At 47.1% G+C, this 21170-nt stretch overlaps 10 protein-coding genes across 10 annotated transcripts; 5 read left to right on the plus strand and 5 right to left on the minus strand.

The window, feature by feature from the left end:
* The first annotated feature begins 49 nt into the window (after window positions 1–49).
* F5147DRAFT_111042 (sterol-binding-like protein) lies at window positions 50–1021 on the plus strand. Its single transcript, XM_041428078.1, has 5 exons — window positions 50–162; window positions 224–301; window positions 355–522; window positions 582–668; window positions 723–1021. Exons 1-5 carry the CDS (start codon window positions 133–135, stop codon window positions 747–749), a joined length of 390 nt encoding a protein of 129 aa, XP_041294469.1. The 5' UTR covers window positions 50–132; the 3' UTR covers window positions 750–1021.
* On the minus strand, window positions 664–3964 carry F5147DRAFT_688294 (P-loop containing nucleoside triphosphate hydrolase protein). The gene is given in 7 exon segments (XM_041436900.1): window positions 664–1017; window positions 1068–1196; window positions 1247–1446; window positions 1498–2980; window positions 3000–3042; window positions 3090–3579; window positions 3631–3964. The coding sequence occupies 7 exon segments, from the start codon at window positions 3953–3955 to the stop codon at window positions 925–927; spliced, it is 2763 nt and encodes a 920-aa protein (XP_041294470.1). The 5' UTR covers window positions 3956–3964; the 3' UTR covers window positions 664–924.
* A 79-nt stretch (window positions 3965–4043) lies between these two features.
* On the minus strand, window positions 4044–7555 carry F5147DRAFT_688302 (uncharacterized protein). The gene is made up of 19 exons (XM_041436901.1): window positions 7275–7555; window positions 7201–7210; window positions 7123–7141; window positions 6705–7059; window positions 6465–6652; window positions 6335–6417; window positions 6183–6287; window positions 6119–6132; window positions 5978–6062; window positions 5863–5923; window positions 5775–5813; window positions 5629–5720; window positions 5414–5575; window positions 5318–5361; window positions 5247–5261; window positions 5157–5191; window positions 4964–5096; window positions 4265–4888; window positions 4044–4214 (listed from the first exon to the last, which is right to left on the minus strand). The coding sequence occupies exons 1-19, from the start codon at window positions 7380–7382 to the stop codon at window positions 4125–4127; spliced, it is 2262 nt and encodes a 753-aa protein (XP_041294471.1). The 5' UTR covers window positions 7383–7555; the 3' UTR covers window positions 4044–4124.
* A 91-nt stretch (window positions 7556–7646) lies between these two features.
* Window positions 7647–9696, plus strand: F5147DRAFT_688306 (kinase-like domain-containing protein). The gene is made up of 9 exons (XM_041436902.1): window positions 7647–7836; window positions 7898–8020; window positions 8076–8172; window positions 8231–8336; window positions 8386–8722; window positions 8773–8916; window positions 8965–9101; window positions 9154–9405; window positions 9462–9696. Exons 1-8 carry the CDS (start codon window positions 7738–7740, stop codon window positions 9371–9373), a joined length of 1263 nt encoding a protein of 420 aa, XP_041294472.1. The 5' UTR covers window positions 7647–7737; the 3' UTR covers window positions 9374–9405; window positions 9462–9696.
* Window positions 9697–9798: 102 nt separating this feature from the next.
* F5147DRAFT_688308 (A1pp-domain-containing protein) lies at window positions 9799–11435 on the plus strand. Its single transcript, XM_041436903.1, has 8 exons — window positions 9799–10060; window positions 10117–10181; window positions 10254–10265; window positions 10310–10363; window positions 10431–10506; window positions 10567–10696; window positions 10762–10863; window positions 10970–11435. Exons 1-8 carry the CDS (start codon window positions 9933–9935, stop codon window positions 11123–11125), a joined length of 723 nt encoding a protein of 240 aa, XP_041294473.1. The 5' UTR covers window positions 9799–9932; the 3' UTR covers window positions 11126–11435.
* Window positions 11436–11751: 316 nt separating this feature from the next.
* On the plus strand, window positions 11752–12946 carry F5147DRAFT_688319 (SRA-YDG). The gene is made up of 10 exons (XM_041436904.1): window positions 11752–11782; window positions 11840–11899; window positions 11965–12093; window positions 12152–12168; window positions 12220–12239; window positions 12292–12342; window positions 12395–12465; window positions 12522–12555; window positions 12604–12657; window positions 12705–12946. Exons 1-10 carry the CDS (start codon window positions 11772–11774, stop codon window positions 12798–12800), a joined length of 543 nt encoding a protein of 180 aa, XP_041294474.1. The 5' UTR covers window positions 11752–11771; the 3' UTR covers window positions 12801–12946.
* On the minus strand, window positions 12947–15100 carry F5147DRAFT_688320 (uncharacterized protein). Its single transcript, XM_041436905.1, has 3 exons — window positions 14956–15100; window positions 13358–14898; window positions 12947–13304 (listed from the first exon to the last, which is right to left on the minus strand). Coding segments are annotated over exons 1-2 (1479 nt in total). The 5' UTR covers window positions 14958–15100; the 3' UTR covers window positions 12947–13304; window positions 13358–13421.
* Window positions 15101–15121: 21 nt separating this feature from the next.
* On the minus strand, window positions 15122–16099 carry F5147DRAFT_688322 (Alpha/Beta hydrolase protein). The gene is made up of 3 exons (XM_041436906.1): window positions 15913–16099; window positions 15672–15858; window positions 15122–15618 (listed from the first exon to the last, which is right to left on the minus strand). The coding sequence occupies exons 1-3, from the start codon at window positions 16068–16070 to the stop codon at window positions 15250–15252; spliced, it is 714 nt and encodes a 237-aa protein (XP_041294476.1). The 5' UTR covers window positions 16071–16099; the 3' UTR covers window positions 15122–15249.
* Window positions 16100–16879: 780 nt separating this feature from the next.
* F5147DRAFT_745093 (uncharacterized protein) lies at window positions 16880–17315 on the minus strand (the record flags this gene model as incomplete). The annotated part of the gene is made up of 4 exons (XM_041439727.1): window positions 16880–16959; window positions 17012–17080; window positions 17139–17176; window positions 17236–17315. 4 exons carry the CDS (start codon window positions 17313–17315, stop codon window positions 16880–16882), a joined length of 267 nt encoding a protein of 88 aa, XP_041294477.1.
* Window positions 17316–18537: 1222 nt separating this feature from the next.
* Window positions 18538–21081, plus strand: F5147DRAFT_688332 (major facilitator superfamily domain-containing protein). The gene is made up of 11 exons (XM_041436907.1): window positions 18538–18630; window positions 18685–18848; window positions 18905–18958; window positions 19009–19070; window positions 19124–19240; window positions 19296–19402; window positions 19457–19580; window positions 19635–20017; window positions 20073–20325; window positions 20383–20644; window positions 20696–21081. Exons 2-11 carry the CDS (start codon window positions 18718–18720, stop codon window positions 20835–20837), a joined length of 1635 nt encoding a protein of 544 aa, XP_041294478.1. The 5' UTR covers window positions 18538–18630; window positions 18685–18717; the 3' UTR covers window positions 20838–21081.
* Window positions 21082–21170: the final 89 nt, after the last annotated feature.

The following is a 21170-nucleotide window of genomic DNA, read 5'->3' on the forward strand; positions in this document are numbered from 1 at the left end:
CCTCAGGCCTTAGCTTCAGGAACCGGCACCATGCAAGTTCGGGTGCAATTGACCCTTAATTGCTACGTATACAAGTTTCATATGATTACTGTTATTCTCTCATAAGACAGCAATTATCTTTCATACCATCCCATGTCTGACATCAAGGTTGACGGTTTCAAGGTCGCTGAAAAAGCTCATTCTTGATGCTGTCTTCGCTTACTAACTGGAAACACCCCTTCAGGCTTCAGACATTATCGTCGACCTTCACACTGCATTCGATGGCTTCACCGATGCAGAGAGACAAGCACAAGTAAAGAAAGTGCGTACCTCTAATTATAGGTCTTATTACTCGTGTAACCCAATGCTTTACAGACAAAGGGCATCTTTGAGCTCAAAATAACGAACGATGACAAGAAGGAGGCCGTATGGACGATTGATTTGAAAAAGAATGGTGTCATTCTGAAAGGACTCGCCTCGCCCAAAGCGGACGTCACACTCATCATGTCAGATGATACGTTCTCGCAGCTCGCTTCAGGCAAGGTTTGTATTATAGCGGTCCATTCAATGTGAATCACTAATTGTAACACGTGACATGATAGATGGACGGTCAGAAAGCTTTCCTCACTGGCAAACTAAAGGCAAAAGGTAATATCATGTTGGCCACAAAACTTGCCGCCGTCCTTCAGGTGAACAACTATGTGAATTGCTGTAATTAAAACCAAGACTGACTTGTTCCCTAGATGGCCAAAGCCAAGGCAAAACTGTAGAGTTGTGACTACCGCTTATATTTGTACTGTGGGCAATAAATGATTCCCAATGAAAGCCACGCATTTGTATCATGTTTATTCCGAGTCAGTGCAGTTGAACCGTGCGCATCTTCTCATCCTCCCACCATATCATTCGTCCCCACCGCGACCAGTTGAGGGAAAAAATCGGTTGAGCTCAAAACATTCCACCAAAAAGCCCACGTTGTCGACGTGGCGCGGGTTGAGTATCTGTCCGAAGAGTGGACAAGCTGTTTAATTGTTTCATAACCTAACAGCGTCATCAGTCGAATGTGTTAAAAATACTATCATTTGACTCACCTCCTCAAGTTTGTCCTTACGCTCTTGTAAGTCGAGGTGGTGCTTGACAACAGGATTCTCTCTAGCAAATTCCTCAACCTCCTTGCGGTCGAGGTCGTATATTAAACGTGAATCGATCCCTCGGGGGAGCTAAACATACACCGTCAGTACATATTTCACCATTAATCTGACAAGGTCACCTGGTCGAAGAAGTGGTCCAACAATTCGATATTGATGAACATAGTGGAGGTATGTGCAAGCTTGTCGGCGACCACATTCAGGAAGACTTCAGGACATAGCACATCACTCTCGGGGCCTGCTTTACACCGCCTTGACTTGAGTGCGGCCAGGCGAAGCTTGAGAATGGACAACCTATCACTGTACAGCATAGCATGGCGAGCTATGAATGCATCATCAGCTTGCGGTCCAACGTGCCATTGTAGAATCCTACCATCAAGAATTTGCCCTGGGGGATACCGATACGACCCAGGCTCCGACTCCTCTTGCACATCCTCTTCTCTTGCCAACCGTCTGTTTCTCCTCTCTTTTGCCTGTTCCTCTAAGCCCTGGACATAACCCAAGAGGCTACGAAGCCTTCGACCCCCGCCAACCTTCTTCCTGATCTCCTTCAACTTGCTCTCACACATCGCTAACTCCGTCTGAAATAGCTCCACTGCGCGCTCACGTCCCTGCTCCCACTCCCGCTCATCAACGTCTACCTCGTACTTGAACGGCTTAATGCAGTTCTCAACCTGGTCCGACGTCACGCCAATGCGCTCCCGCAATATCACATGCGAGAACTGCACTATCCTTTCAGCTGCTCGAGGGTGGTGTGTGAAAGGGTCTCCGGACACAATCGAATCGATAAGACCACGCAGGCCATCAGCAACGAGAAGAGTGGAGTCGCGGCCAACGCCAGACTTTGTGAGCAAGGAAGATGCCGCCTCAAGTTTATGTCGCCAATACGCCTCCACATCCTGAGGCTTCACCTTCGAGTCCGCGGCAAGCGCACCGAGCTCCGGCATCCGTTTATCTAGCCAATATAGTTGTTCCAGCACATCCATCACCTTCTCGTCCAGCATCATCTTCAGCTTCTCGCGCACTTGTGGCTTCCGGAACTGCGTAGTGAAGTCTTTGAACCGAGACTTCAGTGTGTCCACCGTTTCAGCCATGTATGACTCGGCAGTGATGCGCCGGTCATTATATTGTACTTTGAACTGGTAGGTAGCCTCTTCGAGCTCGAGCTGTACCGCATTGGTTATCCCGTGCAGCGAAGACGCCATGGAAGATTCGAGCACTTCCATCAGACGCCGCCGGAGAGTATCAGTGCCGACCATTAGCGAGGATGAGGCGCCAAAGTAATCACGGTGGTTGCCAAAGTAATCATTCTCGCTCCGTTTTGCAACGGTGCCTGCGGACTGCGACGAGAATTTATTCCCTGCTGATTTGGTAACGACGCCCACATATCCTAGGTGCAAGGGGTAGCGGTTCCCTGCAAGGATCATTGCACCCTGTTCAGGTGGCACCAAATCCATCTTCGTGATGACGCCAATTGTCCGCAGACCCAAGGGATCAACTTTTCGACTTGCTCGTAAGGCGGGAGAATTTGCCAGATCTACATCAGCTGCGCAGACCGCGAGGATGATATTGGGCTCCCGGATGTAGCGCTCACATAGACTTGCGATCTTCTCCTTAAGTGTTTCTGGCTGGTCCATGGATGATATCTGCACGTAGCCTGGTAGATCGATAAGGGTGAGGTCGGGAACGTTAGGACTGTAGATGCGGAGGTCAATGGCGTCGTTAGAGACGGCTTCGGAGGAGGGGACGGCAAGGTTGAGGTCAGTTAGGGTTTGCTGAATTTGGGCGAAGTTGGTGATCTTCCCTAGTCCAAGAGCCGGGAACTCGCCATATTCTTCGGGAGTCTTACCATCAGCCTTGGCAGGGTGTATAGACTAGAGTGAGTTCTATAGGACGGCGAGTGACCATGTTGTTGCCCCTGCATCACCATCAGCACAATCATAAGCGGTGAATATAACATCTTACTTTGGCAAAAATTCATGTCCCACAATGGCTTCTAGTAGCGAACTCTTCCCTGAGCTCTGGCTGCCAATGACGACGATGCTTGGGAGCTTCAGCGCATCGCTCTGGTCGATGCTGAGTAACATGCTTCTAATCTCAATAAGCTTCCTTGTGAGGTGCATTAGCTGATTCTGTCTCGAATCGACATTTCCGTCAGCCTCGATAGAGTCGGACGGGGAAGACATGGTTGCAGCAATCAAAGCCGCTATAGTGGCATTCTCTCCCGGCGATCGTCGGTTCGAGGACTCCCTTTGTGATTTCTCTTCTTGCGACTTCTCGTCATTCTCCACAGATGCAAAGAGATCCTTGAGAAACTGAGGGGTTTCGATGTCCGGTAATTGGACCGCAGACACGCGAGACGAGAACGACTTGATGCCGTCCGAAGCCGAGCCTATAAAATCTGCTGCTACATCTTGGACAGACGACAGCAATGCAGTCGACTTGTTGCGCAGTTCTGTCGCAATAAGATGAACACACAGGAGTCATATCACGTACGAGAACTTACCTTCAAACTTGTAATTGGCGTAACCAAGCCCACCAGCACCAAGAGCTGCACCGGCTATCGGTACACGAAATGCTCGGGCAACAAACCGAGGTATAGAAGAGTATGAAATGGCGCGGACGTGGAGGTTACGCAAGGCAGTAGGAGTTTGGGATGCATACCGTTGCCGCAGGCGGACAGAGCCTGGTGAGGATGTCAGCAGCGTGCCAAATTGGCGGTGCACGGGCCTATGCAATTTAGTAGCCTTTCTGCTGGAAGCACTCCCATATGTTACAATTTTCTTGGGTAATAAAGAGGTAGACATATAACGGCGGAACGAAGAGTACATAACGTGTTGATAATCCTTGCTACAGCTCAGTCTAGCTCAGTATTCTTTGATGCATCACGTGACTTCCCGCCGGCGTCAGTACTTGGGATGGTCAGATCAAGAGTTCTTTCAAAATGCAGGAGTGACAATCAAATAGCGTAGCGCAATTGAATCAGAGTGCTCAGGTTAATCATACAGTATTGTACCGTAGAATTTCCGTCTCATGTCGCATCCCGCGAGTCAAGGCTAACAAAATGTTCTCGATGCGAGCCTGACGGTCCTGTAAAATGGTTCATCACCTCATGCCATGATGACGCTATGTTAACTCACTTGTAAGTCTTTCATCTCATCTTTTAGTTTGCGGACTGGTAATTCACGACAATCCTCTAACAATGCTTCAATCCGCTTGATGGAGGAGTCCAACCTGTCCATGTTCGTGATATCAGGTAGCATTTCTACCGGTGGAGTAGACGACGGGTCGTTGAAACGTTGTAAGAACAAACTTGTGACTGGTGTAGACGTATTCAGGTGCAAGATTTTTCTTGTGCCTGATGGTTCTGATAACGCAGGCAATGCGCTGACCTTTCGAGTCCTCGGGGGTTGTGATTGCGACTTCTTTGAAAGTGAAGCGGATCTCTTGTGACGCCGCGGTTCCGAAATGGGTGATGACCCAGAATCTTCATGTCCAGATGTAAGTAGTGACCGCAGGCTGGTCTCGTCCACCTCCGAGTCATCAAAAAGCTCAAAATCCCTGGAATCCTCGACCTCGAAAATCGCCTCGTACAAATCCGCTGACTTCGAACCGACAAAATAGTCGACAAATGGCATGTTCTTGATGTGCCTTGGGATGCTGTGATACAGACTGCGAGCAGCACCCTTTCCGGGCTCACGTAGCCGCTGTTCAGAAGCCAAGAGACGTTCGTACATGGCGATAGCGATCAAAACAGGGAATGACTATAGTGAACAAACATGGTGCAGTGCAGATAACGGTCTATAGGTGGTGGCTTAGGAAAATATAAGGATGCTTACTGTAAGCCTGATCAGGAACACGTTCGCAGAGTGCAAAGAGCGGGGCGAAAGGATGTAACTTGCAGGTTTGAGTATGACGAAGGCGAGAATGTTGAAAGGAGGCTGGTAGCTGAATAAAGCATCCGATTTTACGCTAGTGAAGAAGTTTAGCCGCAGTGTATCATGACTTGAAACATTATTGAGGGTGCCTTACCCCTGGATAGTCGATATAGTGCATTGAAACAGAAACTTGGTACCGAGTCAGACAAGTGTGCCACTGACCAACATTCTGTGATTTCATTACCTCTTGGGTAGCGTTCTGAAAATGCAATGTCATTTGAGCACCAGATTAGTAACTTACCAACCGTCACTTACTGCATCAATTCGGGCAGCGGTATTTGACAAAATGGAAATAAGAACTAGTATATCAACTCAATAGCGACCCCATCATCATTAGCAGTCAATACGCACTAGTCAAGAGAAGGGTGCCCGACAACGCTGCGAAGAATGTCATTAAAATGGGACCGAACACCGGATGAAAGCTTTTTGCTTGGGCAAAACTGAGGTACGTGTAGCCGAACCAGATCTGAACCATCAACCAAGCAATATTGCGTATTGTCCATGTACCTGAGGCTTAGATAAAACAATCAGTCTCGATTTAATGGTGCAAATGATTTATAATTTACCTAAGGTGTACAAGGTCAGCAAAATACCAGAGAAACAAACTGCCGCTATGCCTATGAAAAAAATAAATTCAGCTATCATTGCGCGCAACGCCCTTTCAGTAGAGAAATTAGCAGGAATGTTACGAGAGAAGGATGAAACAATTTACAAAACGACAACATTATTGTTTATTGCATAAAAAGCTAGCCTGTAAAAGAAAATCAACAAGTCATGATGTACAAGTGGACCAGTTATACCGAGGAGCAAGAACGCAACACCCGCAAGCTAGCAGGTCAAAAGCAAGCTGAGACATCTTTGCTAATGGGAACTTCCGATTGAGTCCCAATCACCTACACGAGCGACACAACTAACCGTCATTATCCCACAGCCCCTTCACTCGCAAAACCAGATAGCCGAGAAATATTATGACAAATGATGTGTCAAAAACGTTCCATATCTAGAGAAGCGGACTTCAGCTTCAGCCAGGGAGCTTGAACCCAAAGATGAAATTACGTTGGCAATGTAAACTGCACAAGTATATCAGAAATCGAAATGTGACAGTTGAACATGTACTGACTAGCCCACCCGTACTCCTTAGAAGCCGTGTACTCTTGCAATGTAAAGGCAATCGCAAAAACCAAGAATACAGACTCCCACGGAGTCACATGAGAAACGTCTTGCGCTAAAAATGATTGGCTACTCTGACTCACAGTCAGGCTGAAAACTTACTCCATATACACGCAAGGAAAACCACCATGAGCATAGCTATGTTGACAAAATGCAAAATCGCAGAATATCGTGGAACCCTCAATCTGATAGAGTGTGAGCTCGACGTGAAAGGTACGAGTGTTTGATGAACCTGTAGTGATCGAGCATCGGTGCCGTACGCGGGTTGTACATCATGATCGCCCTCTGCTTGTAATTGTCTGGCACCATCGATCTGTTGCCAGCGATGGATACTATGATGCGCCCATTGTATATGTCAGTTACAACGCTCTGAACAATCGCGGAAGCCAGGAATGTCTTTGCCTTCGTGGCGATTGCCATCTTATCGAGGGTCATTAACATTGATTGAAAAATAGATATGGCCTGAACTGACCTCAATGGCACACTGAGGGTCATCGACATACTCATCTTCCCCTCCAATAGCGTCTTTCACCTCCTCGATCACATCATCTGGCGCTCCTGCTAATGGACACCAGAGGGTCGTCAAAACAGCGACCAACTGAATCTTGCTCGATGCGAAGTGACTCAAAAGCTTCAATGCCATGATCTCACAAAGGGTGGCGCGCGAATACATCACCCCGGCATGAGCCAAGTCTGAGCCTGACTGTGCTAAGAAATATGAACGAACAACCATGCACGCGTATACTATAGCCATGTTCCTGAGCTTCGCGTACTTCGTGACCAAGGGACGCACTATGGCAAAATTGATGTCCGAGGCTGTGAGTTGCCTGTGAGGATATCATGAATGACCCAGTCCGAACTACCGTGAAACATAGCAAACATCAACGTACTCCCAACTAAGCGGACTATCTGAGATGTTCGTCAGCCACGTGCTTGAATGATCTAGGCATCACAATAAAGTCTCTCACCGATAGTGTTCTGCATTGATGGCCAAACAAAGCGTCAATGATAACATGTGCTTAAGTTGGAAGATGCAACTCACGATCACATCTTTCTTCAGGTAAGGAATAAGCGGGAACACTTTCACAGACGCTAAAAACTCCTGTGAAGGAGCGAGCAACCCTTGATTTATTTGCTCCTCCGCATCCATGTCAGCAAAATCAACTCGCAGGCAGCTTAGTTAGGGAGCAGCGTAATTTCTCCTAAAAATCCTAGGTCTGACAACTCGCACGGGTTGCCAACTCGGAAGGTGGTTTGAACAGCAAGTAAGTCGTCGGGCCACAGAGGTGTTGAGTGCTAAGTGTTCAAGCGATTATCGATTAAGTGTGTTGTTATTATTTTATGCCGTAAATAACAATGATTATACTTATCCGAGTCTGGCCAGCAGTTCCTTATTGAGATACAAAGTCTCCAGGCGAGCAATATCCTTTGTTTTCTCTCCTTCAATAAAGTCCCCTAAATTCATCTCCCGCTCGTTAACTTTCGACGCTATCCTGTGATGAGCCATGGGATGCTGTTTTTCTGAACCTGTGGATTTTGATTCTGAAGTCAATCTTTTTCATTTCGACCTCCATAGAGCAGTGGGCAAAGGAGCTTTCGGCAAGGTCGGCCATCTTTGATTCTTTGTTCCTTTGTGTGGTCACTCATAAACCAGTGTCTGCTTAGGTCAGGGTAGTCGAACACAAGCGTTCCAAAAAGCTTTATGCCCTCAAATACATTGATAAAGCGCGATGTATCAAGCAAAAGGCCGTGGCGAACATCATACAAGAACGTAGACTACTCGAGGAGGTGCGTGATATCTTTGTTGCCTGCATGTTCAAGTCTCAAACTACCTTTTTTATAGATCGACCACCCTTTCATTGTCAACTTGCGATATGCATTCCAGGATGATGAAAACTGTTTCTTTGTGCTCGACCTCATGCTGGGTGGAGACCTCCGATGTGAGTCAATCGCAGCCTTGTTCTATTGGCGTGTTCTAAGATCGTGTACCGCAATGAGTCCATTTGGAAAGCAGAGGATGCTTCAGTGAGGACGTAGTCCAATTTTGGGTTGCAGAGCTGGCTTCAGCTCTCGTTTATTTGCACAAGCAGCGCATTATTCATCGGTAAGATTTTCCTGTGGCGGAATACCTTGATCATTAACTAGAGCCGCAGTGACCTTAAACCAGATAATATCGTACTTGATGCAAAGGGTCATGCACATATCACCGACTTCAATGTTGCCATCCATTATTCGGAGCGTCGGTTGCACACTAGTGTCGCTGGTAGTATGGCATATATGGCTCCCGAAGTCGTTGGAAGGAAAGGATACACATGGTGTGTCGACTGGTGGAGTTTCGGTATTACAATCTATGAGTTGTTGTTCCGACGACGTCCATTCGATGGACGCACATCTGAGAAGATGACCAACTCCATCCTCAAAGATCCTCTGAGGTTTCCCGATGATGCCCATAAGAAATGCAGTTCAAACTGCGTGAAGTTTGTGCAAGCAGTAAGTGCCGACACTCGTTAGCATCCGTCCTTTTCTTAATCTGGTCGCAGTTACTCGAACGTAATGTTAGCCAACGTCTTGGTTGCCGACCACATGGTCAAGGCTTCCAAGACATTCAAAACCATGCATGGCTGCAGGGTATAAATTGGCAAAGTACGGATACGAAAGCAACTCAGCCTCCTTTCGTTCCAGACGTGAGTATTATGAATTGTTAATCGGTTTCATATTTATTCCTCATGCAGATGAAGAAAGCTAATTTTGACGTAACTCACGAACTCGATGAGTTCCTAATGGTTGAAAAACCACTGACCCACACAAAACGTAGGGTAAACCCGGATTTAGCCAAAATGAAGCCGGAAGTGAGGCAGTTGGAAGAGCAGTAGGTTCGCCATACGGGTTTCCATAATAGTCTTAACTCGTTTCGTCACTAGATTCACCGTTTATGACTTTATGTCCACTAAGCGCAGGTCGTATTACCCTCATAACGAGCCCATCACCACTGTCGTACGGAGCTTAGAATCCGACCAAATTCCGGTTGTTCAGTCAATATCAAACACCCTTGTTCCAACCACGACGATGGGAGACAGATCCCAAGCCGGTTCTCCAGCCTTGGATACCACTTGGCACCAGCATATGTCCATACCTCTTTAGCATATGGCTGTTTTATTACCTTAATATTAACGGTCCGTCCTTGACTCTCACTACCTGGATTGCATCTCATACGTATTCGACTTTTCAGATGCCCATTGTGCACTTAATGTTGTATTTTCTAACTGAAGCATTCATATTATCTATATCTCCTGGAGTCTTTCGCATTAGCCAATTTATGCACATATTCACACTTCCTTGCTCGCACTGTGGCATTTATGTAGTATCGTTGCTAGCAGCGTTCTAGCCGGTGTATCTACCTTCGTAAACGATAAACTTGCATCCGTTCAACACCCATTATAGGTGCATGGTGTTGTTAGCTTCACTCATTTTGCACTTGACTCGAACAAAAGAAACCATAAGAAAAGCACTTTTTTCGACCTTGCCAGACTTGGGCGGAGTCCTCCTTGTCTTGGGCCGTGCCAGTTGATCGAGCCATCATGCATCATGCATTCATGCTTCGAACGTTGTTACATGGTACTCGGCAGATTGCCGCTGAGTAAGCTTCCTGAATCATCTCACGAACACTCATCCCCTTACTGTGAACTTCCCAAATTATTTAATGTCCACTCGAATTCAGCCGCAAAGTATTCGCACAGTGGGCGAACTATTCGCGAATGCTGCTATTAAAGACGTCGAAACGCCCATTTATCCACCCAAGCGATCGCTTCTGAGTCGTGTACATCTCTAGTTAGCCAGTGATCACTGTGCACTCCTTACTACCTCTCTTCTAACTCTCGTATAAGTCAAGGTGACATCACTGAAATCGAGGTGGATGCGATCGTCAACGCTGCCAAATCGACATTGCAGGGTGAGTCATGACGTGGCCCATAGTATACAACGAGTCAGCGCTCAGCTGCTGACGTATGTGAACCAACCGTAGGCGGCGGCGGAGGTCTGTCGAGCTCCCAAGTGTGATCGTCATATCAAACTCACAAGATTTAGTGGATGGGGCGATCCATATGGCTGCTGGCCCAGCACTCGCCAAAGCATGTACGATCTACTCCCCTTCAGGGTGCTGGTCACAATCTCACTCTAGTATCCCGTTCACTTGATATAGGCAGAGAATTGTATCCTGGGCGTCACCCCTGCCCAACTGGTGACGCTAAAATTACTCCAGGTTTTCAGCTCCCATCGTAAGTGTACCGTCTTTGCCGGTTGCTCTGCTGACCTTATTCCAATATTCTACACGTCAGGAAACACGTTATCCATACTGTAGGACCAAGATGGAGTGTTTCTTCAGACACAAAGACAATGGCTAGTCAGCTTGCGTCTTGCTATAGAAAAAGTCTTCAGTTAGCGGTAGACAACAACTGCAAGAGCATCGTAAGCCATCAACAATTCTTCATTCTGGCAGGCGATATCATCGTGCGACTCTAATTGACATGCAGGCCTTTCCCCTAATTTCAACTGGCATCTATGGATACCCCATCGGCGAGGCAGCTCACGTTGCTCTCAAGGAGACACGAATTTTCTTGGAAGGAAATAACCAGGTGACTGGGGGAGCCCCTTCGTGACTTTTGGATGACCATAACTATGAACTTTCAGTTGGACCACGTAGTATTTGTCATTTTCACCGGGAGGGACGGCGATCAAAAGATATACGAGTACGTGGCAATAATGCGCTTGCACGGGTCTTCATTCACGAGGCTGCAACCAGAAAATTCATTCCATATTATTTTCCCCCTTGGACCAGAATATATCACGGAAAGCGTCGAACTTCTGTCGAGTGTGAAAGGTCCTGTAGATGAATAACTTCTGCGTTGTATTGTTTCACTTTTACTTCCAGAACCAAATATAGTTACGGTGCAATTACATCCATTCTAATACACAAAGTTGATAGGCTGTCTAAGACTGTCTGACAGATGATAGGAGGATGCAACGACTGATATCAAACTCGATTCATGAATCCTCCTTGCAACTTGACCTGTTCACCGGCTGCAAGACGAGATGTCATTCGAAGCAGAATTATGCGGCCGCATCGCCATCATAGTAAGGCCGGTGAGCTACAAATATTGTCAACGTAAAACACCCTGGGAAGACTCGCGGGTTCCTTGATGGCAATAGATGGTTCGTGGTTGTTACAACTGTACAAAGGAATGACCATCTCATGTTACATGTAGTCTTTGTACAATCTGCCTTCATCTTTTTGTCGTGTCCATTGCAATATTGCTTCAGCCTTTGTCTTGTCTCTCCAATCAGCTCGTTTCTTGGACATTCCCCTTTAGTCTCACTTAGTATTTAATTACATGACATGTATATGCATCTTGACTCTTGAGCGCTTGAGCGGTATCTCTAGAATTCATCTGCTTATAACCTATAATTCTTGTTCTCACGGTAAGACTCAAAGTTTGATGAGTCATCAAAAACAAGTTGATTGACTAGTACTAAGAACCACCAGATGACATCGCGGTAAGCCCAAATTCAGCTTGTTTGTAAAACATTGTGCAAACATTGTGCTTGATACAGTGATGGGAGAACGTTTGGGCATATCAGTGGCGTGGAGGTTGGCACAAGTTTCAACTCAAAGTGAGTGCATAGAGCATGATTGTCATACCACAACGAATTCACTGTGGCCTGTCCAATAATCCTAGAGCTGCGTTAGCCGACGCAGGCGTACATAAACTACAACAATCTGGCATACATGGGGATAAAGAGCTTGGCGCATTTTCCATATGCTTGTCCAAAGGGTATGAGGATAATGTCGACAGGGGAAATGTCATGTACGTCTGTTTCCTGCCTAGCCGTTCCACATACTGAGATGACTTCTATTATGTTCAGTACGTATGTTGGCTCAGGTTAGTCATCGCGTTATAATGCTCGTGATTTCACTGTTAACCTTTATTCAGGTGGACAAGATGAGGATGGAGTAAGCAATATCAGGTCCTCCTATCATTAAACATGTTACAATTGCATTTTAGAAACAAATAAGTGACCAAGACCCTGATTCTGGAGTTAATAAAGCCATGTTTGTAAGTAATATCATTTGTGACAGTTCTTCCCAGTAACTCACATTTTGAGTAGCTCTCCTCTGAAACCAGGCGTCCAGTGCGAGTCGTACGCGGAGCGAATGACGACAACGCTTATTCTCCAGCGTCGGGGGTGAGGGAAGTGCGCTTTCTCCTAGCCCGCTTTACTGATCCACGTTTAGTTTTCGTTATGACGGGCTGTATGTCGTCGATGAGGTGCTGGTTCTTTTCACCATATCATGAACCATTACTGATGCAGACCAGGCCAAGATGATGGACGGAAAGAAAGGATTTAAGATGTGCACCTTTACGCTGAAGGTGAGAAACACCACAAAAGCTCCTATATGTGACTGACCTGTCTCTAGCGAATTGATGAAGAAGGCCAGAAGGCGATACCAATAAGGCGCACCCTCACTCTCGGCAAACTGGCAAAAATGAGGAAGAATACTCGTACCGGATAATTTGCCCGCTATAGTTGTGATACCTTGGCTTTCAATCATCATGCAATGGAATCTCTTCATATATACTCGTGTATTAGTATGTACAGTCGTCTGCCTGCGTTTGTAGTTTTACTGTCCAATACCAACCTCCTCATTTGTCTACCTCGTTGATTAGTGCGCGCGTGATGTGTGGACCATGCATATATCATATTTGTTCTCGACAAGATGTGCCACTGCAATTTCAATTTGTTCCTCAAACTGTATGTGCGGGAAGTCAGGGTATGCTGTATCCCGGAGCCAGATGTAATGTAAAAGTGGATGAGCTCCAAACGGATTTCACGAAAGTGACAAAATGGGTGTAATGATGCATAACAACACGCGTCAGCTGCAGCGGCGGTGCAGTAAGAAAATTCATGGCAGAAGTCGAGAAAAGGCAGCAAAGCAAAGTGTCAGAGCGAAATAACAAGGAAGAAAGGTCAGAATCGGCAATGCAGAACCACTAAATGAACGTATTGGGAAAGACCTCTGAGCGATATCGTTTTAGCGCCAAGGTCCATGCAACAGAGATGATCACTCACCACCAACCATATGCACATGATAGACGACGGATTCATTTACAATGTTACTGGTGGACCTAGGTCATTACGACTGATCCTCATCAGGAATTTCTCCGTGCTCATCCGGGATGCTGACAATGCTTTGGGGTCGGTGCTTCAATAAAACGACACTCTCCAGCATGACCACCATGTCTTCAATGTCGTCGTCAACTGCAGGGACCTCAGACCCTGCGCTATGCACAGTTTCGTCTGTGGCGAGCTCTTGAGACTCAATTGAACCATCGGAGTTGGCATCCCCATGGGACAGCGGCTCTTCAACCACTGGCAGAGCTTCGGGGTGCACTTCAGGCTCAGAAACTTGGGGAACGTCGTCCACCATTGCGTCAACATGAATCTCAGCATGTGTTGCCTCGGGATGCAAGACTTCCACGATACTCTCCACAACTTCCCCTAAAACGCCTCGGGCCCCTATGGCTGGTACCTCGTCGACGTGATCACGAACTTCATGCAAATCGGCAATTCCTTCTGAAATCACGGTTTCCTCTAGGTCATGGCCATTGTCAGAATATCCGCTTTCTAGATGATCGAGCTGATGCTCAACATTGTTGGTAGCAACCTTGGCTGCATCCTCTTGCACCTTTGCTTCATTCGTCCTTGCGGGTGCTAATCCTACCCTAAGTTTTGACGGACCGCGGGGAGTGAGACCTGCAGATGTCGATTTGACGGTACGAATAGGACTAGCCACATGAGGAGGAGCGCGCGCCTTCGACATGGATGCAGCAGTAGGCTTGCTCAGTCGTTCGGCTGCGCTGCTGCTGAGTGTTGCCTTCTTCACTGGTGGAGGAGCGGGTGGAGGGACATTACGAGAACGTGCAAGAGATGCTGCTGTAGGCGCAAACAAACCCGAGGAAGGTGTCTTTGGACGAGATGCATTGGTCGTATGCACGGCAGGCGTTTTCGGTCGAGAAGGGGTGACAGGTGTTGATTTGGGAACCGATTTGGGGGTGCTACGGACAGTGGAAGTATTGGAAGCAGCCGATTGTCCTGTATGTTGTGGTTTGATGGGCTGAGAGATAGAGGAGGAGAGTGAAGATTTAGGTGGAGACTTCACTGGAGATTTGACCGATGCAGTAGAGGGGCGTGGTTTTGCAGGCGAAGTTGGATTCGTCCGAGACCCAGCAATGGGCGTAGCCTTCCCAGAGACTTGCTTCTTCACTGTGGGCGACCTGGCGGGTTCTGGGAGCGTGGGTGCGGCCGTGGTGGTCTCTGCCGGCTTCTCTGTCGTGGGCTGAGGGCTCATGGGTGGCGACGTGTTCTGGGCGGCGGAAGAAGGGGACAGAGTAAGAGCGGATGTATCTGCACTCGCAGATGTCACATATTTAGGCGGCCACTCCCTTTTCTCCTTTGTATCTTCTTTTGCGGAATCACCAGCAATTTGTGACGACACACTGGAACTGCGCGGGATCGTAGGCGCAACAGAGGACGACTGGCGTTTGTTCTGCTGCTCAAAACGTCCGATGAGATTTGCAACGCTCTGACGAGGTCTCTCATCTGGCAGAGGCCTGCACGACATCATCCGTCAGAGAACCGTTGGTTAGAACAGAACACGAACGACTTACATGGCGCGCCCTGATGAAGGTTAGAATAAGAGAATGAAGAAAAGAAAGAAATTTACAGAGCGAGGGTATCCTCGAAAGACCTGACTGGCAGATACGTTGGGAAAGGTGATGATCAAGTGGACAGAAGGTGATGGTTGTTTTCAGCTTGATGAGTGACTCGATCCGATTTTGGTAGCACCAAATATATTGCTAGGCAAATAACGAAAACAAGGACGACAAGACATGACTATAGCAGTATTAATGGTAGTACAAGACAAAATATATAGAAGCAGCGATTGAGATGATCAGAGCCAATCATGATATCCAGCTGTCAACAGCCTGATGTAACGCAATTCTAGCGCCGTCCCTTTGCCAGAAGTGATTCGCATCCATCACCGGAACAACATCAAACCTAGCCTTCAAACCATCTGTTCGCCTGAGGGTATCAACCCACTCATCATATTTCGACTTGCTCGTGAACTCGTCCTTATCTCCGTATATGAGGAGTAGTCTGGCGTCAGGGTTGCACAAGATGTCACGTAATGCCAAACTGTACATGCCAGTGTGGAACATGGTCAGTAATCCTCTTGGGCTGATGGGGTAGGATAGAAGTATGTGTGATGTTTTCACTTTGGGGTTCAAAACAGGATGGAGCGAGGCTATCAAAGAGCCATAAGAATATCCCTGCAGCCTTGCATCAAGTCGTGCATTGACATTTTTCAAAATGTCGTGCTCACAATAACCGTCAAAGAATCAATTTCGGGTTTCTCTTCCAAGAACTCCTGCACGAGAGCCTTGAGATCCTCGCCTTCCGTTTTGCCTGTGAGGGAAGGCCATCCACTGGACTTGCCGACACCTCGGAAATTATACCGTATCACGTAGTAGTTCTTGTGTTGCAATAATCTAGTGAGTACCTTCAGAGTCCTTTGGACTCACCATCAGTATCCGCAAGGGTTTGTGCATTGGCATGGCACTGACGGTTCATGCATGTTGCCCCCAAGCCACGACCAGGGATGTAAGAGGATCGCCAGTTTCTTGGAATCCAGCTCCAGTCTCGGGTACCACATATTAACTTGGAGTGTAACGCCCGTAGACACTGATCTCGAACCCTCGGAGGTCTGCACTGAGGGGTCCATTGTCCGAGACCACGTTACGAGTTAGAAAAGTTCTCGTGCCTAGGCCCTCGCTTCACTTAGTGCTTACGTGTTCCGAGAAGTTCCGAGTAGCCACTGATTAGACTCGTGACCAGTGATCACTAAATACATGTGTAAGTAGTACTTACTACTAAACTCTAGACCTCGAGAGAGCTGACGTAGTATGTAGCGACCTTAGTGTACCTGACTACAAGTTGGGCTGACATCACGATACAGTCTGGCAGTGCTATAGGCCTTGCAGCAAATAACAACCAGCCATTCTATGCGCGCCTCACTTCAAGCCTTCCAAAGTTCTTGAAACGTTCTGGAATCGTTGACGATAAAAGCCAGGGTCAACAGTGAATTCTATGTTAGCGGCTTGGCCTTACGTTCTGCTCTTTGATGCACCTCAAGAAAGAAGCTGAAGCTTCAGGGATGCAGCGAGAGGTGATGAGACTATACCTCGATTGGATTACAGAATTCCACCTGTTGCTCGAAATGCATTGCGCAGTTTCTGAACACATTCAGTGAACGTTATCGGCTATATGTGAACAATTTCAAACCGAGGTCCGTAGTGCGCACCATCAAGGTATTCTTCCCTTAACAAGTCCAGCGGATAAGTCAAGATTGCATGGTTCAGTCAGCCATACAGTTGCTGGAGCGATACGATAGCAGATAACAATTATTCATGAAACTGTCAACGCAGCAATGATTAGGCGTGGCAGTTTATTTTTCCAGACTCCTCTTCCAACATATGTTGCCATGAAAGAGAGGAATGAATTCGGCCGATGCCAAGAGGTGATAACGATCTGTCAAGTATCAGACGTAGAGTTTGAAGGATACATGCGCTTCAGGTGTCGATACTTGCGGAGCGAGTACAAGGCAAGGGTTTCTGACATGTTTAATGAGTTGAAGCAAGGAGTTTCGAACCACTTCTGACTCGCCGTTCTTGATATATTCTCCAAACCTGAGTGCCTTCTCTATTTCCTCGTCATCAGTGAGGTTCCGGTTTTCTGTTGAAATGAAAACCATTGATAACGTCGTGCGAGATTATCGTGGAAGCCAACCCACTTTCGAACAAGCGTCTAAGCTTCCTATGGAAGTCATATCTAAAGTGCACATGTGGATTTGGTTGGACACTTAAGGTGGATGTGAAATTGAGGCATACGAAGGTTCATAATCTCTGCCCAGTCGGTGGAGTTCCTTATAAAGCGCAAGGGCTCTAAGTCGAGTTACCTTCGAAGCCATCTCTGGCTGAAGCGTGGTGGTCCAATTGACCGACGTGCTTTGACAGTGAAGAGCGGTACTGCTTGGAGTTGGTAGGTGTTCGGAAGTATTATATGCATGGAACGTGCCACAGCCACTGTCTAGGTAGGTGACTCACAAGCGATGAGCGCAGGACCGAGAATATTGTAGTACCTCATGTAGATCGTCCATTGAATCAAGATCAGAAAGCCTCATCACTCCATGTTGATATCGAGTGGTCTTACTGTATATCCATTTCATATGGAAGTAACGTGTCAATCTGGCAGAACTACGTACAAGCTCTCGGCGAATAGTTCTGCCTATGTACAAGAACAAAGCTTTACGTCATCCATACATGGTTTCCTCTTGATTATAGATCCGCTCGTGTCTCCAAATGGTAGGGACTGTTCAAGTATGTGTGGAAACCGCATACGTGGATCCATATCAGAATGCGTAAACACCGTAGAAATATGGGCACACGGGATGAACCGGACTTGCTTCATTCTGTTGGGTGACTGCCACAGTGCCGCTGTAAGCCATTGTCATTGACTCTTGTGGTGCTTGATTAAGTTTCGGACTCGCTTGTAGGTAGCTGAGCCTAAGACGAGCCAAGACGTTACCTCAAATCGAAGATTCTGAGCAGGCACCAGCTGTGCGGCGTGAACGTCGCAGGACATGTGTAGCCTCGAGGCACGCACTGGCTGTCAGCACGTCGGATCATGAGACCGAGTATACCAGGTTTGACGCGGATGTCGAGGAATATCAAGTCGCAGATACGCCGTACGGTCAACAAAAGACCTTAAACGCAGCTTATAATTATACTTAGCTTGATCACCGGAACTAATCCTGGCAGGAACCGGTACGATTGTTATCTTTTAGAGTTCAGTCACTTGTCAGCTTAAGCCTTATATCCTGAAGCTGAACGTGAACACTCAACGTTCTTGCATTGCACGCCACAATGTCATGAGTGCGTGACACTGACAGTATCAGTACGTACTGTGCACAGCTAAAAGATCAATTGGGTGCGCCCGCTGATGCAGCTAGGCCGGAGCTGTAGTATCAGTGATTCTGAATGTAGATTTAGGGCTAGTACTAGTAAGTACCCCTCTGGCAAAAAACGTTCGAACAAGAATAATATATCGATCGTAATATTGAACGTGCAGAACAATTAGTCATCAATACCGCACTTTCCATTGGATCATCGGTATTGAATATTGAACGTGTAAGGAACCCTGATTGCAGTTTCAGCACATGCTGGTGGCACTGTAGATCCAGATCGATAACGATGATCACCCAAACCAGACGTTATAAAATGCAGGTGCGTACTTACCGCCTTCAGGATCCCCTCCCCCATCCCCCCTTATCGTACCAGTTTTTACCAGGGACCTACCCACCGTGACTTGCGATGACTTCGAGCCATGAACACCAATCCAGTCGTGCATCATACCATGATAAGGGGCAAACTAGTACTAATGCTACTGTGCTTGACGAGCGTCGTCGTGCGGCACTAGCAGAAATCGATAATGCGCCCTTCTCGTAAGTCTCGCAATTTTGTTTTATTTCAATTCTTACAATTTACATCTCGCCCCTAGTTGGTTCCATGTCAAGGTTTGCCTGGTAGCTAGTGTAGGTTTCTTCACCGATGCGTAAGTTCTATATTGATGTGCTACAACCACCTCCGCTCATCCACCGTCAGCTACGACATTTTTGCTATCAACATCGCCTCAGTAATGTTGGGATTTGTCTATGGTCACACAAGTGAGCATCCCGAACCTTCCATCATGGTTAATGTTACATGTCATTCCTACTAGACAACGGGCTCAGCGCCAACCAATCTTTGGGTGTGAAAGTAGCTACTCCCGTCGGGAACTTGGTTGGCCAAGTACTTTTCGGGTGGCTCGCAGATATTATCGGCCGGAAGCGGATGTGTAAATCCAATTTCATGTCCGAGCTTACCCCTAGAATTAATCCACGCTCTCATAGATGGCGTCGAGCTAATGATCATGATTATCGCGACATTTGGTCAGGCTCTCGCTGGTGAGGCTCCAGCAATAAATATTCTAGGTGTTATCATTGTCTGGCGTTTCATTGTAAGCACAACAATCCAATTCCGCAAAGTCTGCTCCTCACAGTCCCATGAATAGATGGGGGTTGGTATCGGTGGTGACTACCCATTGAGTGCCATCATTTCCTCAGAATTCGCCGCTACACGTTCACGCGGTCGTCTCATGACTGCCGTGTTCGCTGCACAAGGATGGGGCCAATTCGGTTGGTTGATATTATCTCCCCAAATGATGTGGTAATTAATCATCCACAACGTAGCTGCTGCTCTCGTCGGTATCATCGTTGTAGAAGCATATAAGGATTCAATTCTCAGTGCTCCGTTCCCTTGCGTTGTCCCTGTCGATCATACCTGGCGTCTCTTGATTGGTCTTGGATGTGTCCCTGGAGTTATTGCACTCTACTTCCGTCTCACCATCCCGGAGACTCCCCGTTTCACCATGGACATCGAGCGCAATATTGCACAGGCCACGACAGATATTGACAACGTGTTAACAACCGGGAAGTCAGTCCATAATGAAGATGCCCCCGTCCAGCTTGTCGAAGCCCCGAAGGCAACCCGCGCGGACTTCCGAGCATACTTCGGCAAGTGGAAGAACTTGAAAGTCTTGATTGGCACTGCCTACTCGTGGTTTGCTCTCGATGTAAGTTCCAACTCAGCTCTGAGGTTCCAAGTTAAGTTTTTTTTTCTGCGTTCAGATCGCTTTCTACGGCCTTGGTCTCAACAGCTCGACCATTTTGACGGCAATAAACTTTGGGAGCCCCACTAGCGCACAAACATCGCTCTTTGTTTATGAAACCTTACACAACATCTGTGTTGGTAATCTTATCCTCTCCATCGCGGGCTTGATTCCAGGATATTGGGTATCTTTCCTGTTTATCGACTCCTGGGGCCGCAAGCCCATTCAATTGATGGGCTTCACCGTACTCACCATCCTTTTCATTATCATGGGTCTGTACACTTCATTCCTATAAATTCTGGTACATGGAGTTGACAAATTCTCGGCAGGTTTCGGTTATGATAAGTTGGACAGCCCCGTCGGCCCGGGCAGGAAAGTTTTTGTCTTCCTGTACTGCCTCACCAACTTCTTCCAAAACTTTGGTCCTAACACGACCACTTTCGTCGTTCCGGGAGAGGCCTTCCCCACCCGTTACCGATCAACTGCACATGGTATCTCTGCTGCATCTGGCAAGCTTGGAGCTGTCGTATCCCAGGTTGGCTTTTATCAGCTGATTAACATCGGTGGCAAGAACAAATTCATAGGTCATATGTGAGCAGCACAGATTCTAATCCATGCACAGAATCTAAATTTGAGTTTTAGTATGGAGATTTTCGCTCTGTTCATGTTGACTGGTATTTTCTCGACACTTCTCATCCCCGAAACAAAGCAAAGATCGCTTGAAGACATTTCAAATGAGGAGCAGGAAGGCTACATCCAAGGCGTTCCTGAAGCGACATCCTAGGCGTATACCACTGTGCGCGGGACACCATGAAAATGGTGTCTTGCGAACTTAGCCACGGACTACGCTCACTATCTATAAATACTTTCTATGTCTCCTCGGTTTGTATCGGTGCACACAATAAACAATGCATGTAATGACAATGAAAACAACAACCGTATAATGTTAGTCTAAACTCGCCCTGTTGGTAACCGATTAATGAAACTGCAAGCTTCACAGAAAGGTACAGTGTTGATGGACTATGACATGGTCATGGTAGCACTGATTGGCAGCGTTTCTTCTTATCCAGAGCTTTCTGGAGAAGGGATCGCAGATGTGCTATGCAAACTGTCATTC

The sequence above is a fragment of the Suillus discolor genome (genome assembly GCF_016758755.1).
Source record: "Suillus discolor strain FC423 chromosome Unknown F5147scaffold_19, whole genome shotgun sequence".
Lineage (NCBI taxonomy): Eukaryota > Fungi > Basidiomycota > Agaricomycetes > Boletales > Suillaceae > Suillus > Suillus discolor.

What these genes read in the sequence shown, in the direction of transcription:
- F5147DRAFT_688332 (XM_041436907.1), top strand. Translation starts at nt 18,718, where the DNA reads ATGACTTCGAGCCATGAACACCAATCCAGTCGTGCATCATACCATGAT. An exon ending in ATCGATAATGCGCCCTTCTC is followed by an intron (nt 18,849 to 18,904) that starts GTAAGTCTCGCA and finishes TCTCGCCCCTAG; the next exon opens with TTGGTTCCATGTCAAGGTTT. An exon ending in AACAAATTCATAGGTCATAT is followed by an intron (nt 20,645 to 20,695) that starts GTGAGCAGCACA and finishes TTTGAGTTTTAG; the next exon opens with TATGGAGATTTTCGCTCTGT.
- F5147DRAFT_688322 (XM_041436906.1), bottom strand. Translation starts at nt 16,070, where the DNA reads ATGGACCCCTCAGTGCAGACCTCCGAGGGTTCGAGATCAGTGTCTACG. An exon ending in GGGGGCAACATGCATGAACC is followed by an intron (nt 15,859 to 15,912) that starts GTCAGTGCCATG and finishes GTGAGTCCAAAG; the next exon opens with GACTCTGAAGGTACTCACTA. An exon ending in TTGATTCTTTGACGGTTATT is followed by an intron (nt 15,619 to 15,671) that starts GTGAGCACGACA and finishes GCAAGGCTGCAG; the next exon opens with GGATATTCTTATGGCTCTTT.
- F5147DRAFT_688306 (XM_041436902.1), top strand. Translation starts at nt 7,738, where the DNA reads ATGGGATGCTGTTTTTCTGAACCTGTGGATTTTGATTCTGAAGTCAAT. An exon ending in AACGTAGACTACTCGAGGAG is followed by an intron (nt 8,021 to 8,075) that starts GTGCGTGATATC and finishes CCTTTTTTATAG; the next exon opens with ATCGACCACCCTTTCATTGT. An exon ending in AGCCTCCTTTCGTTCCAGAC is followed by an intron (nt 8,917 to 8,964) that starts GTGAGTATTATG and finishes TTCCTCATGCAG; the next exon opens with ATGAAGAAAGCTAATTTTGA.
- F5147DRAFT_688302 (XM_041436901.1), bottom strand. Translation starts at nt 7,382, where the DNA reads ATGGATGCGGAGGAGCAAATAAATCAAGGGTTGCTCGCTCCTTCACAG. An exon ending in ACCCTCAGTGTGCCATTGAG is followed by an intron (nt 6,653 to 6,704) that starts GTCAGTTCAGGC and finishes ACCCTCGATAAG; the next exon opens with ATGGCAATCGCCACGAAGGC. An exon ending in AACAATAATGTTGTCGTTTT is followed by an intron (nt 5,721 to 5,774) that starts GTAAATTGTTTC and finishes CTCTACTGAAAG; the next exon opens with GGCGTTGCGCGCAATGATAG.
- F5147DRAFT_111042 (XM_041428078.1), top strand. Translation starts at nt 133, where the DNA reads ATGTCTGACATCAAGGTTGACGGTTTCAAG. An exon ending in TCAAGGTTGACGGTTTCAAG is followed by an intron (nt 163 to 223) that starts GTCGCTGAAAAA and finishes ACACCCCTTCAG; the next exon opens with GCTTCAGACATTATCGTCGA. An exon ending in GACAAGCACAAGTAAAGAAA is followed by an intron (nt 302 to 354) that starts GTGCGTACCTCT and finishes AATGCTTTACAG; the next exon opens with ACAAAGGGCATCTTTGAGCT.
- F5147DRAFT_688308 (XM_041436903.1), top strand. Translation starts at nt 9,933, where the DNA reads ATGTCCACTCGAATTCAGCCGCAAAGTATTCGCACAGTGGGCGAACTA. An exon ending in ACAACAACTGCAAGAGCATC is followed by an intron (nt 10,697 to 10,761) that starts GTAAGCCATCAA and finishes ATTGACATGCAG; the next exon opens with GCCTTTCCCCTAATTTCAAC. An exon ending in TCTTGGAAGGAAATAACCAG is followed by an intron (nt 10,864 to 10,969) that starts GTGACTGGGGGA and finishes GGCGATCAAAAG; the next exon opens with ATATACGAGTACGTGGCAAT.
- F5147DRAFT_688319 (XM_041436904.1), top strand. An exon ending in GACAACGCTTATTCTCCAGC is followed by an intron (nt 12,466 to 12,521) that starts GTCGGGGGTGAG and finishes ATCCACGTTTAG; the next exon opens with TTTTCGTTATGACGGGCTGT. An exon ending in TGTGCACCTTTACGCTGAAG is followed by an intron (nt 12,658 to 12,704) that starts GTGAGAAACACC and finishes ACCTGTCTCTAG; the next exon opens with CGAATTGATGAAGAAGGCCA.
- F5147DRAFT_688294 (XM_041436900.1), bottom strand. Translation starts at nt 3,955, where the DNA reads ATGTACTCTTCGTTCCGCCGTTATATGTCTACCTCTTTATTACCCAAG. An exon ending in GGACATGAATTTTTGCCAAA is followed by an intron (nt 3,043 to 3,089) that starts GTAAGATGTTAT and finishes ATGGTGATGCAG; the next exon opens with GGGCAACAACATGGTCACTC. An exon ending in CCCAGGGCAAATTCTTGATG is followed by an intron (nt 1,447 to 1,497) that starts GTAGGATTCTAC and finishes ATGCATTCATAG; the next exon opens with CTCGCCATGCTATGCTGTAC.